Source organism: Brachyhypopomus gauderio, chromosome 21 (assembly GCF_052324685.1).
Source record: "Brachyhypopomus gauderio isolate BG-103 chromosome 21, BGAUD_0.2, whole genome shotgun sequence".
NCBI lineage: Eukaryota > Metazoa > Chordata > Actinopteri > Gymnotiformes > Hypopomidae > Brachyhypopomus > Brachyhypopomus gauderio.
Window position 1 is genome coordinate 6,172,033 of NC_135231.1, and position 16,993 is coordinate 6,189,025.

General features: G+C 45.5%; 1 protein-coding gene across 3 annotated transcripts in view; it reads right to left on the reverse strand.

The window, feature by feature from the left end:
• Window positions 1-2,774: 2,774 nt before the first annotated feature.
• LOC143485114 (uncharacterized) overlaps window positions 2,775-16,993 on the reverse strand; it is a 25,653-nt gene continuing 11,434 nt past the window's right edge. The window contains exons 11-19 of one of the 3 annotated variants that reach the window (XM_076984335.1): window positions 16,702-16,792; window positions 15,964-16,050; window positions 11,591-11,743; window positions 9,662-9,791; window positions 9,522-9,554; window positions 8,955-9,052; window positions 8,184-8,267; window positions 6,034-6,153; window positions 2,775-5,694 (exon numbers count right to left, since the gene is read on the reverse strand). In XM_076984335.1, the coding sequence (XP_076840450.1) occupies window positions 6,049-6,153; window positions 8,184-8,267; window positions 8,955-9,052; window positions 9,522-9,554; window positions 9,662-9,791; window positions 11,591-11,743; window positions 15,964-16,050; window positions 16,702-16,792 (781 nt within the window). In that variant the 3' untranslated portion in view covers window positions 2,775-5,694; window positions 6,034-6,048. Of the gene's footprint in view, window positions 6,154-7,593; window positions 7,974-8,183; window positions 8,268-8,954; window positions 9,053-9,521; window positions 9,555-9,661; window positions 9,792-11,590; window positions 11,744-15,963; window positions 16,051-16,701; window positions 16,793-16,993 lie in introns of those variants that run through there. The other 2 variants (XM_076984334.1, XM_076984333.1) reach the window with 2 other exon arrangements.

A 16,993-nucleotide genomic window follows, 5' to 3' on the forward strand; every position in this document is an offset into this window, starting at 1 on the left:
AGACAGCTGATAAAGTACCTCGGTCCGAAATACTCTGATTTTTAATATCTCTACATATCATACCTTGAATCTTATACATATATATGTGTGTGTGTGTGTGTATATTAAAAATAAAGATAAAAAATTGTAGTAAAGTACACAGTCTCCAGAGAAACAGGAAGCTTCAGACAGAGGTGTGTGTGTATATATGCATGCATATGCATATGCATATATATATATATATATATATATATATATATTGGGAAGAGCTCTTAATCTTTTAATCTTTGTTTAATCTTTGCTTTAAATGTGAATTATCTCACCTGCTCCCCAGGTAAGCAAGAGGTTTAAGTGTGGAATTTAATGGTCACCTATCTTTTTTTTTTATAGCACATAGTAAACCTTGTTTTAAGATGTGTTATACACATAAAGCATATTTATTATTTTTATTATGAAAAGTTAAAGGCTGCAATATTACAACAGCACTTCAGATGACAAAATCAGCCCGGCTCACCCAACAAACCTCATCAGCGGTTGAAAAGTTTCCGGAACATTCCGGAGATAGAACCTTGATGAATAGCACAACTTATTTGGTGCGCCAGGACCTCCCGAGACAGCTAGCATAGTCGCTAATAATCATTGTGGTCACATTATGAGTCATAGTGCTACATCACGTGAGGTGGAGCGAGCGGTTAACCTCCACCTGATTGGGTGACAAATAGAGCCTCAGCCCTAATCTGGCCCAGCGGGCCGGGCTGACAGGAGATTGGCAGTATGCTGCTGTAACCCTGCAGTAGCACCGTGATCCAACAGAGAGGCCCAGAGAAATGGATTAATCTGGACGGTGAACAATAGGGTCACAGCACAGCACTTTCCTCTGGGTTTTTTTTTATCTTCTTCTTTTTTCTTAACGGCCTAAATAGTTCGGTGGCAGGTTGGCAAAGAGGGCGCCGGCTTCTGCTGGAATCTTCTCTGAGGATCTTCATTGAGGAGAAAAGCTCTCAAATAATGCAGCACCACAAAAGTGTGGTTAGTATGTATTATTAAAGCTTAATTTCACAATCAATGCTTGTTTTTGTCATGGTCAGGAACTTATTATAACATGCACAGAACTGCAAGGGCTGTATAACCAATTACTCAATTAAACAAATACTCATAAACGGAGCAAAACGTACTGTTCAAAGTAGTTTCTCATTCTCTTAGGACCATAAAGGTCTTATATTAATGCTTCACTCCAAATATCAAGTGTAAAAATGACTCCCAGCCAGACACTGACAATGGCACTTATGGTAGATGGAGTTTCAGACTGACTGGAAATTAGAACTACGTATCCACTATCCCTGAGTGAAAGACTGTGTACACCATGTCAGATTTCTGCAGCACTGTGACGGAAAACCACACAATCTGCCACTGTGATACATTTTTATAGGCTTTAAATGTAACCAAGAGTTCATTTAAACCATCTCAATAGGAATGGTCATAGTACTCTAAGTGTAAATGCCACAGAACACGGGCAGGAAAGCAAACTGAGATTTTCTATAGAACTGGACAAAACTGTATTCTGGATACAGAATAAAGCAAAATATACTGTAAAAATGTATCAGAACTATTCAGATATGGTGTTTACAGAAAGGAATCTGGCTGACAATGTCTAGATCTCTCACCCATTGTGGGCAACCAGTCCAAAAAAACCTCTTGGAATGGCAAACGTGTTGGAATCCAGCAAATATTTTAAAGAATGTATTCAATGTTAATAAACATATTGCTGTCCATTATCACTTGGAAAACTATGATTAAAAATCCATGCATCCATCTCCACTTATCTGGGTCTGGGTTTGGGAGTGGAGGGGGTAGCAGCCTAAGCAAAGAGGCCCAGGCTTCTGTCTCCCCAGTCAACAGCACATCCTGGGTCTCCTCCATTGATATGCTGGGAACACCTCACCCAGGGGCATCCAGACCAGATGCCCAAACCACCTCAAGTGGCTCCTCTCTGAGTCCCTCCCAGATGACCAAACTCCTCACCCCATCTCTAAGGCAGATCCCAGACACCCTGCGGAGGAAACTCATCGGCCACTTATATGTGAGATCTCATTCTTACGGTCACTACTCAGAGCTCATGACCACAGGTGAGAGTCAGAATGTAAATTGATCAGTAATCAATTGATCTCCTCCATATATGCCCTGCTCTCCTGCCTCCACTGACCTGGTAGATTTAAATACCAGGAATCTCCCACTGGTCTGTGTAGAATTACCAGGAATCTCCCACTGGTCTGTGTAGAATTACCAGGAATCTACCACAGGTCACCTGTTGACCCTTCAACTCTGACACTTCTTGAGTGCTCAATAAAAAATGAAAAACCACACCACAACAACCTTTGACGTCTAGCTCCTGGCATGACAGAGCCAGTTGTGTAAAATAAACGGTTTCAAGACCCTGCCTGAGCTTTCCAGGGATAACCAGCAGGTTTCAGGAGCCGATTATTGAACCCCAGCATGTCAGGAAACGCTTCAAGCTTCTGTGGATGGCAGGCGAAATGACAGTAAGAGCCATCTCTCTTCGTAATGCTCTCAAACAGCGGGTGGGATTGGTGGAAACTGGCCATATAAAGAGTTTTTTGAACCTTGGGACAGTGGAGAAAATTCTGGAAGCACAGAATGAGGTTTAGCATTACAGTGTATCTCAGAAACAAGATATAATCACAAATGTAATGTGGTTCTGTTTTCCCCCATGTGCCCCTCTCAGCATGAGCCACATGTAAATCTTAAACAGGCAAAAGCTTAATTAATCAAAGAGCTGTTGATTAAAACTTTTTTATATACAAAATTGTTAGCAGATTCACATACTTAAGAACTGATCATGGTGTAACACATTTTTACATGATGTGCTTTGGTAAAAATAAAAAATAAAAAATACAAGCTGTATGATATCAAGTTAAATTTAAACTTTTTGCCCATTGTGACATTATCTTGAATCACGGACTGTGAGTCTACTACATAACAGCAGGGATTAGGTCTGCCAGACACGGATGAGGATTTGCACATTACAAAACTCCCGTAGGGGCTGAAGAGACAGACAATTCAAAAATATATTAAGTAAAGAATTTCAGTTTTATCTTCTTCACATTAGTGTGTGTCACATCTAAGACGCTTGCCAGTGTTCCTTTCTCAGAGCTGTGGAAAACATAACTACAACCAACCAATTACAACCTAACCTCTATTTTGTCTAACCTGTTGCTGTGTGTTATAGTCTATCACTGTGCATTATTTGACAAAGTCGTTTAATGCTCCATCTATTGCCAGCTGAGGCTACTCTAACTTTTCAAAGCAAGCGCACGTCTCTCCTCTGCTTCTTTATGGCTGTTTAAAGTGTACGACCCTTGGAAACTCGAGTCACAGGCAAAAATCAATCGGAAGCGTTCTGAAGATTAAAACCTCGAATCCACAATTGAGGTCAGGCTGAAGGAAGAGAGGTACGGAACCAGGAGGCTGTGAGAGGCCCTCGCGTTCAGCCACAGGGCCGTCTGGAATAACGCGGGACAGATGGGGTGCGTCTCGGTCACGGTGTGGCTCGGTCGCGGTGCGGACTGAGGTGCTGGTAGGTTGGCAGACGCCGTGTGTCTTCTCCAGCCCGCTAACGACCAACAAAAGGGCTCCGATAAAGCAGTGGTCGATCTATACGCACTTCAGCCAAGCGTTTCCTGAGTTAGCAGGGCATCCTCTGCGTTTTGTTATGGAGCGGAGCCCGACATCTGCTTTCGGTAAACGCATCCAAGACTTTTAATCAAAGTAAACACCAGCGCACTGATAGATCCAGTAAATCCTTCACTAAACCCTGGGATTAGAATGCTCACAAAACACCTGGCTCTTCAGTATAGAATGACATTCAAATGGCCTTTGGACCAATACACCTACTATGATATGCTTGAGAAGGCGTGGCTAGCTGCACGATTTTGCACATTAACCACAGACTATTCACACACACACACACACACACACACACACACACACACACACACACACACACACACACACACACACACACACACACACACACACACACACACACACACACACACACACCACTGAGTAGCCACTTTAGGTACACCTGTCCAACTGTTCATTAACGCAAATTTCGTATCAGCCAATCACATGGTAGCAACTCAATGCATTTAGGCATGTAGACATGACCAAGACGATCTGCTGCAGTTCAAACTGAGCATCAGAATGGGGAAGAAAGGTGATTTAACTGACTTTGAATGTGGCATGGTTGTTGGTCTGAGTATTTCAGAAACTGCTGATCTACTGGGATTTTCACGCACAACCATCTCTAGGGTTTACAGAGAATGGTAAGAAAAAGAGAAAATATTCAGTGAGCGGCAGTTCTGTGGGCACAAATGCCTTGTTGATGCCAGAGGTCAGAGGGGAATGGCCAGACTGGTTAGAGCACTTGGTGATGTATGGCTTGAATGCAGCTGCTTGACCATGGACACCCATTCCATGAAGTTCTCTGTGCACCGTTCTTGAGCTAATCTGAAGGTCACATGAAGTTTGGATGTCTGTAGTGATTGACTCTGCAGAAAGTTGGCGATCTTTTCGCACTATGCGCTTCAACATCCGCTGACCCCGCTCCGTCAGTTTGTGTGTATGTGTGTGTGTGTGTGAGAGAGAGAGAGAGAGGGGGGGGGGGGGGGGGGTGGTGCCACGTTATTACAGGCAGCTGTATTTTAGAATTAGGGCTTCCGTGTACAAGAAATCAGACACATGAACCTGGAGTTCAGCAAAAAATCAGGTGAACAAGTTTTCTGTGGATCAGTTTCAATGTGAATCTGCATTAGGAAAATCAGCAGTGTGAGTGACTCAGAAGGAGGCATGGTCAACAGGGACAGAACCGCAGACCATGTCTGCCAACCCTGTGAGTGTCAGCAGTACCAAGAGTGTTAGGATTGAGGAAAAAGCACCAGCGAAAGGGTTCCTACAGATGTAAACAACTCATCAACAAAAGAGGCCAGAGGATGATGTCAAGAATCGTTCTGACAAACAGAGCCAGGCAAATTGCAGTCACTTACAGTGCTGGTGCTCCAACTTGTGTGCAAACACACAACTAAATGTCACTCAGCACAGATGGGCCTTAAACAGCAGATGACCAGATGACCGGTTCAAGTGCCATCGCTGTCTAAGGGAAACCGAAAAGTTAGGCAAGTGGCCAAAAGAGCAGAAACATTAGAGCACTGTTAGATCACTGTGCAGTTGAGAAACATGGTCAGATGAATCCAGATTTCTGTTGCACTATGCTTACAGCAGGGTCAGCATTTCGCACAAGCAGCATAAGTCTTTGAGCCCCTCCTGTCAGGTGTCAACAGTCCGGGCTTGTGGAGGTGGAGTAATATCAACAGTCCGGGCTGATGGAGATGGTGTAATGTCAACACTCCGGGCTGGTGGAGGGTGGAGTAATGTCAACACTCCGGGCTGGGGGAGGTGGAGTAATGGGGTTTTCTCGGTCCTCTGGGTCCTCTGACGTTTGGACAGTATGGCTGACCTCAGCACTGTGGCTGACCAAGTTCATACCCTCATGGCTGCTGTTTGCCCCATGGCAAAAGGACACATTCGTCAGGACAATGCACTGCGCAACGAGGGCTGTAGAGCTGTGGATCACCTCCAGGAACATGACTGCAAGTTTTTCTTGTTTCCCTGGCCTTCACAGTCCCCAGAGCATCTCTGGGACAAGGTAAAACGGGCTGTTCAGAGCATGTCAGTACCTCCATCTAATTTGTGGCATCTGTGAGAAGCTATCATGTCCACATGGGCCAGGATTCCTGCAGAATGACTTCAGCATCTAGTGGAATATGCCACGATGAATAGCTATGGTTCTAGATGGGTGTCTTTAATAAAGTGAACATTCAGTCTCTGTTTCTCTCTGTGTGTGTCTGTTTCTCTCTCTATGTGCCTCTGATTGTGTGTGTGTGTGTGTGTGTGTGTGTGTGTGTGTGTGTGTGTGTGTGTGTGTGTGTGTGTGTGTGTGTGTGTGTAAACAAACATTTAGAGAAATTCACATACACACAGATGAGTCTCTCAGCATGCAAACTCTGCATGTATCCTTTTGAACTCATTGATAAATTGGCAAATCCAACCAAACAGCTCTTGGGAATCTTGATTCAAAGGCTCCCCAAATTTCACCTGTGAAGTAAAGGAAACGGAGATGTGAGCTGAGAAGACATGCGGCTGGTGTAGATATCTTTGTTTACAGCGTACCACACACATCGATTTGCTCCATTCTTTCTTCTGCAAATATCCACTTATCTGGTTCCTTCCAGTTTTTAGCATTTAAAATGAATGTGCATAATTTTACATTAGAAACATCTCCATGGTTCAACGCATTTCCATAGTTGCATTCTAGCAACCAAGGAGTTAACACAAAAGTCTCTTGTTTGTGCAAACCTAACATCTCACACTGGTATCGATTCCTATTTAGGAATATTAGCAGAAATATTGCAAAAGCTGTGATTGGAACACTCATTCATTTGTTCACTCATTCACACACTCACTCATACACTCACACACACACACACTGACTCACTCACATCACACACACATGCACGCACACACTCACTCACACGCACTCACTAGCTCACACACTGTACGGTCTCAGTCCTGTATAATCACAACACAGTGGTGCCACCGAAGCCCCTGAGGAGTAAAGGCCTAGTGCTGATAATGCAGGAGTCATAAGAGCTGAAATGTCCACACTGCTCTCATCTTCTTTCTCTCTCTCCACCTCTCCCTCAGACTCTCTCTCTCTCCACCTCTGCCCCATTCTCTCTCTCTCAATCTTCTCCCCAGTCTCTCTCTCTCCACCACTCCCCAGTCTCTCTCCATCTTCTCCCCCAGTCTCCCTCTCTCCACCACTCCCCCAGTCTCTCTCCATCTTCTCCCCAGTCTCTCTCTCTCAATCTTCTCCCCAGTCTCCCTCTCTCCACCACTCCCCCAGTCTCTCTCCATCTTCTCCCCAGTCTCTCTCTCTCAATCTTCTGCCCCAGTCTCTCTCTCTCTCTCCATCTTCTCCCCAGTCTCTCTCTCTCTCTCCATCTTCTCCCCAGTCTCTCTCTCTCTCTCCATCTTCTTCCCCAGTCTCCCTCTCTCTCCACTTCTGCCCCAGTCTCTCTCTCTCTCCATCTTCTCCCCAGTCTCCCTCTCTCCACCTCTCCCCCAATCTCCCTCTCTTTCTAGAACTGTCTTCCTTCCAAGCTGAACCAAGTTTCTTCCTTTTATTGATGCTGTGGGCCCAAAACTTTAGGCTGTAATTGTAAAACTAAAGCAATTCCCCTCCCTGCATCACCACCTCACCACTCACTACTGCCACACTCTCACAAGCCCCAAAACCTGCGCAGAAGACCAATAACACTTTTGGAGATGATGGATTAGCCCTCCAGGAAATTGGGACAGTGGGGGAAAATGTGCATTACAGACTGGGGAAGAATGGACTGTTCTCCCTGTGTCTTCCATCCTCTTTCTAGGAGCAGAGAGAAGAGCATAATGCTGTACTTGAAGCTGCAGAAAGAGTTCACATGAACTTGAGGGCAACAGCCACCCCCCCCCCCCCCCACCCCCCCCTCTCTACCAACAGCAGGGAACTCACACTGCAAAGTTAAGGCTAACGTCCTGGGACGGCAACGATGATGTTTACTCCTCCCAACTAGGGTCCTTAAACTGGATACTTAGTGACATATACAGTAAAACACATCATCACATTGTCAAACACAAGGCAACATGATGACATGACCACAGAACATGTCGCTGTAGGTGTTTCCTAGGCGTGTTCAAAATCTACGGTCGTATATCGTAATGAAGAGCTCGTTCCCGAGCACATGGAGGCTTCTGAGAGGCGTTGTGTACATGTCGCTGGCCTCCCAGCTGTCACAGCAGGTGAGGAGCGTCTCTTCGGCTTTATTGAGAGCGCATCTCTGTGCGTACATCACCACCATAATAGGCCCCAAAGTCTGGCAGCACAGAGTGGCAAAGAACAGAAGAAAAAAAGTTCTAGGTAACCTTGAGAAATCAACTGGCTGAATTATTCCACTCCCTCGTTCTCCTGAGATGCTTCTGGAAACACCCAAGAAGGCCCATCTCAGCAGAACAGGTAGCTCTCAGTCCATCCATCTCCACGAGCAGCACAACAGAAGATATTGGAAAAATAACTCTGGGATTACCAATATGTCTGCGTAGAGCTTCCTCATCTCCTCACACCTCTTCGTCAGCTGACTGAGCTCAGCGCTGTACTTCTCGATGGCCATCTAGAGCAGCAGACCAACGTAGAGCAGGAGTTAGAGGTCATCTTTCTCATTCTCCCACTCGTGCTTTCTGAGGGACCACACTGGCACGCGAGGACCCTCTGAGACCCGAGTACCGCCAATCCCTCTTGCATCAAAAGAGGCTATTTACAGTGAGGGGATGAATTCTGTTTACAGTGAGCGGATGAATTCTGTTTACAGTGAGGGGATGAATTCTGTTTACAGTGAGCGGATGAATTCTGTTTACAGTGAGCGGATGAATTTTGTTTACAGTGAGAGGATGAATTCTGTTTACAGTGAGAGGATGAATTCTGTTTACAGTGAGCAGGTGAATTCTGTTTAAAGTGAGGGGATGACTTCTGTTTACAGTGAGGGAATGAATTCTTTTTACAGCGAGCAGGTGAATTCTGTTTACAGTGAGCGGGTGAATTCTGGCCACAGGGCCACCACAGTGCAGAGTGAGAGAGCATGATCTGGTATGTTAAGTAGAAGGACATTCACACACACTTTCCCTTTCCTGCCCATTCCGCATTCAAGTCGATCTGAAGTGCCCTTTTTATATTACAGTGTAATACTTTTTAACCATATCCAGACCAAAGGATTACTACCAAAATATGTCAGCACATTCAATCCTCTTCCTCTGCACAGAATGTTATTTCAAACAAATCTATGGCAATAACACAGAATTACCTTTAAGTCTCTGGAGAATTTGGACTGAAGGATTCCTGGGGTTTTCCACTTGCATTCCTTCCTGTACTGAATTACCTTTTGCAGTTCGTGCTTCACAACTAGAAGGTGACACAAGGTAACAATCATGTGTCTTCTATGCACACTCAAGCAGATTCTTCTTTAAATGGCTCAATACCAGCTCCATGAAGATCTTACAATGGTGTCAACTCTTTGAGCACATAAAGCACACCATCTGCGCCCATCGCCGCCGTGAACGTTACTATTGCTCCTGCTTAAACCCGACAGCAGTGCATCGATCACTGGCAAACGCAATACTTCTCCACCTTCATCCCCTTATTCAGCGACATTCAAGTGAATTGTGGGAACTACGCATATGCGCGGTTTGGGAAATTTTAGTGCCAATTCCACAAGGGTCCTTCAGAGTGGGCTTTTTTAAAGAGGTGGGGTAACATCTTAAGTGACTGATGGCCTATAACCATTCACACTTTTCTCTCTGGTTTATTTATATATGAATGGGTGGATCTGCTGAATCCTTGTAAGAGGGACCTTAAATAACGTAACACTTACCATCCACTTCAGCTGTTAGGCCTTTAATTGACGCTATTGGAAAAAAAAAATCAGACACATGCAATAAAAAAGCATTTAAACTTGTCCAAAAAAAGTCACGATCCAAATCTCCACTTTTGATGCAGTTCTGATTAGCCTACCCCCAGGGACCGTCTCGAATTCCGCCAACTCCTGGAAAAACGTTGCCAAACGGGGCTCGTGCAACACGATCTGTTCCACAAGGGCATGCAGCAAGGTGAACTGCCTTTTGCTCCCTCTTAGCTGTGTGAGCTACGAGGAGAAGAGAAACAAGTGAGACGTGAGTGAGGCGTTCACGCCCCCGTACCTCCGCGGACCCAACTCTATATGCACACCTCACCACACTCTCATCAGAGGAGACGCCAGGAGATTCCAAATCTATGCATGCAAATATCCCTCTTTGGTCTAAGTGTGTGTGACAAGTGCATGAATGTGCAGGGCCAAAGTCTGAGAGACAGAATGAGAGACAGAGAGAAAACTCAAAATCCACATTCTGTTTAGCTACACTATAATTAAAATGGAACTGTCCTGTGTCCTTGTGGTCCTGTTGACGCATGATTATTTTGTAGAGGTGGGGAAACACTGTTAGAAACTCCCCACAAGGATCTCCTCGACTTCCTTTGACTGATGGTTATCATAAAGCATCAACACAGAGGGCCACAGCACAGAGGGCCACAGCACAGAGGACCCTAGGGCCCTAGGCGTCAGTGCCTGGGTTTTAAACAGCAGCTCAGAGGTAGCCTGGCAGTAAAGTGCATTTGCATAAGCTACACTTGTCCTCGTACTTGAATAGCCATTCAGTTCTAACAGTTCTAAGCTAGATTCTCCATTTTGGTATCATATATGGTTATTTATTATATAAAGTAATATAAATGTAGCTCTTTTCCATTGTGACAAATTCTGAAGATGTTCTTGCAACAATGTTAAGCAACTATAACAATCCTATAAGTGTACAGGACTTCACGTCAGGACAGATGCATCCTTAAAGCCATGTACGTTTTTTGCATTTGGTGAATATAATGTAAACAACCCAGCATTTATAGACACAGCCGGAAAAGACTGTTAACAGTACTCCAAAAACCATATTTGCTTAATGAGAATGTAGGACACACATTTGTACTTTGTTCTTTCCACTTGTAATAATGTGGCTACATATGCAGCCTCAAGATGACCGGCCCTTAACTGCAGCAAAGTGAACACTATTCCAGATTACGCTGTTTATCAATTGAAAGTCGTTCCCAAAGCACCAAACCGAGTTGTCGGCCATAGGAAGAATGCGCCACTTGCACCAGTGATTGGACAGAGAGAGACTGCTGCTCTCTCCCCTAAGCACCCCTGCTGATCCCCCATCCCACTAGCTACGGCTCCCCCCCACAGAGGCGTTGGCCGAGGACAGAGCACGCCCTGTCGCCTCATTAGCCCGCAAGGAAGCCTTTTCGCTTCTGGGGCAAACGCCCCTAAATCTCGGTGGCAAGAGAGCAGATTTCCCACCGCACCAGCCGATAAAAATCAATACAAATTACCGCTGAGGCGCTAATGACCCGGCCAGGCCTGAAATAACGCTCAAACAAAAGCACGCGGCAGGGGGGAGCGTGAAGCAGACGTGAAGGTTTGGACCTCGAGCACTGATGCGCACGTCCTCCTCTTCCTGCGCAAAGAGAAAGAAATCGAAGAGCTACACATCGGATCGTTGAGGGGTGAACGGCAGAGAGCACGGAACGTACGAACGGACGTGACGCTTTGTTTGGGGAGGGAGGTGCGGTGTGTGCTTCTGGAGACGGCACAGAGGACACGTGACACTCTATGTACCTCGGCCAAACAGAGAAGATGGACAGGAGGGATGGAAATTGAGTTAGTGAGAGAGAGAGAGAGAGAGAGAGAGAGAGAGAGAGAGAGAGAGAGAGAGAGAGAAAGATAGAAAATGAGAAGCAGATATGCGAGGGCTTGGTAGAACGAGAATGCATTTTCCCTGTATGCCAATGAGCAGGCTTATTAGCCTTTGGTCCCCTCAGCCCCCGCTGAGGTCATTCGTAGGCGGTGCCATGTCCTACCTTAGTTAGGGATGAGAGGCGAAATCCCCTGGCCTCGTCTTTGCCGGCATGCTGGTTGAGGTAATTGCCTATGGCCAACAGGTACTCTAGCACGCAGACCAACGACTCGCAGTCCCACAGGCTCCGGCACATGCGGGTCTTCTGGCTAATAAGCTGGAAGACAAACACAGAGGCCGGGACATGACATCTCGCTCCTGTCCCGACGCCATACGCCTCGGCCCGAGCCCACGCGTGGCCCCATTAACGACGCCTCTTCAGCAAGCCGACATCACAGCGGGCGCCAGGTTTATGAACAATTACGTGTCTCTCATAATGGAGAGGATGCCAGTCAAATAAATGAACTCTGTGCCAAGGTTGAACTGTAGTCACAAGGAACGAATTAAATCCGTCAGATAATAAGGAGGGAAGGAGGATGGCATTGGAGGAAAAAAAACCTTTTATCTGATATTTTTTTATGCTTGGAGCAGTTCGGGACTAGCCTCCAACAACATTGGTCTAATATCCATTACCTCTAATTAATTACACCAAATTAGATACACCACATTAATTTAGCCAGGCTGCTTAACATTCATATTAATTCCACAAGTAACAAGCTGATCTTGCTCCTGAGAATACCCTCCCACGTTTCCACCGCAAACATTTTCAGCTTCTCTAAATTTGCGGCATCACTCGGAGCTGCAGCGTTAATTGGTAATGCTGTTTGCGTTGGTGGTTATCAGCAGGTCTCACGTCTGCCCCACCCCTCCCAACACTGCACGGCAAAAGGGAGCATGCTAGCGTGACTGAAAGTGCACACACACGCACACACAAACAAACAAACAACCATTTGATTCGCTCTCCTAGAGAATACACTCGGGTCCTTCGACGGTGTGCGAGACACACCTCTCACTTTGCTTTCTGTTCAGGTGAAATGAAACGCGTGGTCCAGAACTTTACCCATCTCCCTTTAAACCATCTCAATAGAACCTTACACACCTTAATACAAAACAGTTACACTTAGAAAGACAAGGCTATCTACTGCAATGGAGGCATAAGTGTGACTCGGGCAGGTTGTTAGCCGTCAGATTAACTTCCTAGCTGTACTGTCAAGACACAGCTACCTCTGGAACAACTACGGTTCTTCAGGATTAGGCCAGAGTTAATTGATGTCCTCAAAGAGTTTTAATTTTAGTGCTGTTTAGTACTTTCACTTTGGCTAACTTTTCAGATCTCTAAATCAGTTTTCATCATTTATTATTACTGTCATGGTGCGCTCCACTCAAGGGACATGCCCACTGCCACACACACACACACACACACACACACACACACACACACACACACACACACACACACCTATTGGCCTATTGTGGTGTTTCATTGTAGATATAGATAATAAAAATAATTAATAATAAATAACATTACAAAATAAAATAAAACAAAATAAAACATTACAAAATATCAATATCTTTGCTCTTTGTGTGCAGGATCAGGTAAAATCATTGCCCAATTCTTCAGATGCCTCTCCCACATTTCACAGCGGTGCCTCCTCCTTATAATTCCCAGATGCCCTTTAACCCCATGGATCAGGCTGAGAGAACTGTGCTCTGGGGTCACGCTCCACTCTGCTCTGGTTCTGTAGGGGGCAGCGGGTCACCCCCAGAGAGCTCCCGCTATCCCCCCAGATCGGGCCGGCACCCCGTTTTGCTCACTGGAGCCTCGCCCGTCGGACGGTTTGCAAATCCACCCTAATGTCGCAGGATTAGAGTCTAGCGTGTCAGCCAATCCTTGGGATTTGCATTCAGCGGTAGACACAGAAGCATCTGGTCCGTTTCGCTGATGGAGCAGCGTTAAGGTGGGGGGGGGGGGGGGGGTATTTTGGGCAGCCGGGTCCCACCTGCAACCACTGAACCTGCCGTGATCTCAAACAGCGCAAAATTATATCAATAACTACAAACAGTGCATCATTATATCAATAACTGTGTGTATTTTGTCACACACTGTGATGGACGGCCATCTGCCAGCATAGAATGAGAATGCAGCATACAGATGAAAACTCAAAAGTACCAGTACACATGACACTGTAGATCTCCTGGCTGTTGATGGGACTGACATTCACATCTGTGTACGGTGATTATACAGTGCGTGGGTGCGTCTGGACGACCTGACATCACATCTCTGTGTTGCATGACTGTTTTGCTACACAGCACAAACCTTTGTGTTGTAGTGTTCTACAAGTCAGGCTTGTGACGTTGTGAGGGAGCGCATCACTGATGAACACGGACACAGGAATATTGAACTATTGAACTTATTATACAAGGGGAGTTACTTATCCCAGCATAATGGATCCACCTGGGGCGTGAGACGAGGTCCCTTGGTAAGTTTTTATTATGTGTAAACACATTAATGTTTTGGGAGAGTAGCAGGTAACAACATGTATGTATATGTATTTGTGAAATGCGTGTTTGTATGTTGTGAGTTTTAGGGGGCGGAGCTATGATTATAAATACCAAGTCAGGTGTACGGAGGGAGATCCCTCCTCATTTATAACATGATGAATGCTGTGGCATACTACCTGTGCTTTCTAAAAGGACTACGGTTAGCTGCCGGTAACCGTTTGTGTTAGTAAAAGAGTTACGCTAAAAGTGTGTCTGGTGAAACCTTCAAGACCCTCATTGTGATTTGTAAAATGATTCGTTAAAAGGTGGCAAGGAGATTAATAAAACACCATGCACAGTAATGTTGGAGTACCATTTTATCATCCACCTCTGTAGTCCACATTCACCCCTGCAGTCTTGCTACACGGCTATAAATAATTCCCGGTGTGTTGCCCTCGAGAGATACTACAACGTCACACAGCTGAACTCAAAACAGCATTTTAAGGGTGAATTCAACACTGTAAATACAACATCATTGTTGGGTCCTCAATGTCAATTATTCAATGTTGACGTCAGTATGTGACACAGAGAGGAGGACAGAGATGGGGGTAAGAGGTCAGAAGGTCACACACCCACACTACTGCTGAAACAGCTGTCAGTCCCTAGGGCTAGAACACAAGCCCTCAAAGACACACAACTGCTGAGACAAACACCTTCCCCTCACTGTATATTCCCAGCAGCCTCAAGCATGCACACACACACACACGCACACGCACACGCACACGCACACGCGCACACACACACACACACACACACACACACACACACACACACACACACAGAGCAACTGAAATCTGGCTTCATCAGTTCATGACCTGTCTGCTTACAGGACACTGAAGACATGGCAGTAATGGCTGCTGTGAGCCTGTTAATACGAGACTGAAGAAAAGGAAGATCGCACATGCAAATGAAGTCTAACTTCTGAAACAGCGGAGGAATTACAGGTGCAAACTTTGCTCTTTTGTGTGTTCAGGCGAGAAGGCCATCAGGCTGGCGATGTCACGTGGCCCCACCCCACCTCACCCCTGTAATACACGTCCCGTGGGCCCATGAAGTGATTGGCCATTAGAAAACCCCTCAGTCTACTCTAAGTGCAGATTCCTTAGGAGCAAAACCCTTATGTATTTATGCATGACTCTTTTTTCCCCCCACAAGTCCATTTCAATTATTGTTCCAGGACTCTGCTGTCTGCCAGAATTATCTTTTACATTAGCGAAGGAGCTTTTTATTCTCATTTGGGGAGTGGTTCCTTCTCTACTGTTTGCCAGGAAGCCCCTTTCAAGGCAATAGTGGTTTCCTCTCAGGGGGCATGAGAGACTTGATTTCACATGAGATTGTTTTTCCACGAACAAACTTTTCAATTTCTGGTTATGAGTCTGCTGTCAATCATAATCACCAATGCAATGCACTGCTAACTGCAAAACAATTGCTCAGGCATACACACACATACGTACAGAAGCATGCAAATTTAAATACACACAAATGCATGCACACATACACTTTCGCACACGCACTTAGAAAAAGAATCACACACACACACACACACACACCTACTGGCGTTCACACAGCCTGTGCTCTGCTAGCTTTCCATTACTTAGCAGAAATAATGACTGAATTCTCGGAGTTTCACCAAGAACAAAAAAACTCTAGTCTAAATAAGATTGGATGCTATGCTGACAGATGAAGAGAGAGAGAGAGTGAGAGAGAGAGAGTGAGAGAGAGAGAAAGAGTGAGAGTGAGAGAGAGAAAGAGTGAGAGAGAGAGCGTGAGTGTGAGAGAGGGAGCGTGAGAGAGAGAAAGAGAGAATGAGAGAGAGTGTGAGAGATTGAGAGAGAGAGTGAGAGAGTGAGAGAGAGAAAGCGAGAGAGAAAAAAAAAAAAAGAGAGAGAGAGAGAGAGAGAGAGAGAGAGAGAGAGAGAGAGAGAGAGAGAGAGAGAGAGAGAGAGAGAGACTGACCGGGCTCAGGTCCTCTATGCTGATTGGTAGTTCTCTGAGAGTTAACAGGAGGTCCAGTCGTGTGCTCAGGTAGGGGATGTTACACAGCTGTGGAGGAAGCAATACGGCCATGACGCAACATCTTACACTCACATGCCCACTCTTACACTCACATTACATGCATATAGTGTCAGTCTCCCTCACACATACAATAATAATACACCTGTGTTTGGTCATATTTTAGATACACAGCATACCGCTATAGAAATCCTGTACAGATCAACCACAATGAGGAGAATTCTGTTACAATGCCAACTGTCATGAGAATTGCTTCTAGCTGAGTTTAAACCAGAGCCTGCCAGACTGTGACTAGTCTTACTGAACCTGCCAATAACAAACCATGTTTAAACTGCACTTCCCACAAAGCACATGTCTACATCTGACTCCGCAAAGCCGGCTCTTTAGACACACACCCTGGGGCCCAGAGAGGAGGGAGGGCCACGCGGCCCCGAACACTTGACTCGGAGAAGCAGTTCCTCCACCTCTCCCTGGCCCACACGGAGGTGTGAAGGCACCTGACCCTCAGCTCCCCCAGCTGTCCGCATGTCCACAGCCTTCCTTAAATATACTTGTCTAGATTTGCTACTTAGGGTATTAGCACTCTGATCCTCACATGGTTTGTTCTATTATGGTATCAGTTTAGTTTTAATCAGCATGTCTGGAAACGCATTTTGCACTTTTCATGTTCAGCAGACTTACCTCCATCATATATTGATCAACCACGTGCAGTTCGGTCACATCCCCTTTATAGGACTTATACATTTCTATATCGTCTGGAGTAGGCACATACCTGACAAAAAAAAACAACAGGAACATGCACATTCTTACAGCAGAACATCGCAGTGGGAATTCTGAGCTGAATTTGGCTTTATGCATATTTACTACCTCAGTGGTCTGTAGACCCACATCAGTTTGAAGATTTCTTTGTTTTATTTGGCTTGATTGATGATTGCAGCACAAGAATATTTTATTAACCACTTCATTCTGCCCA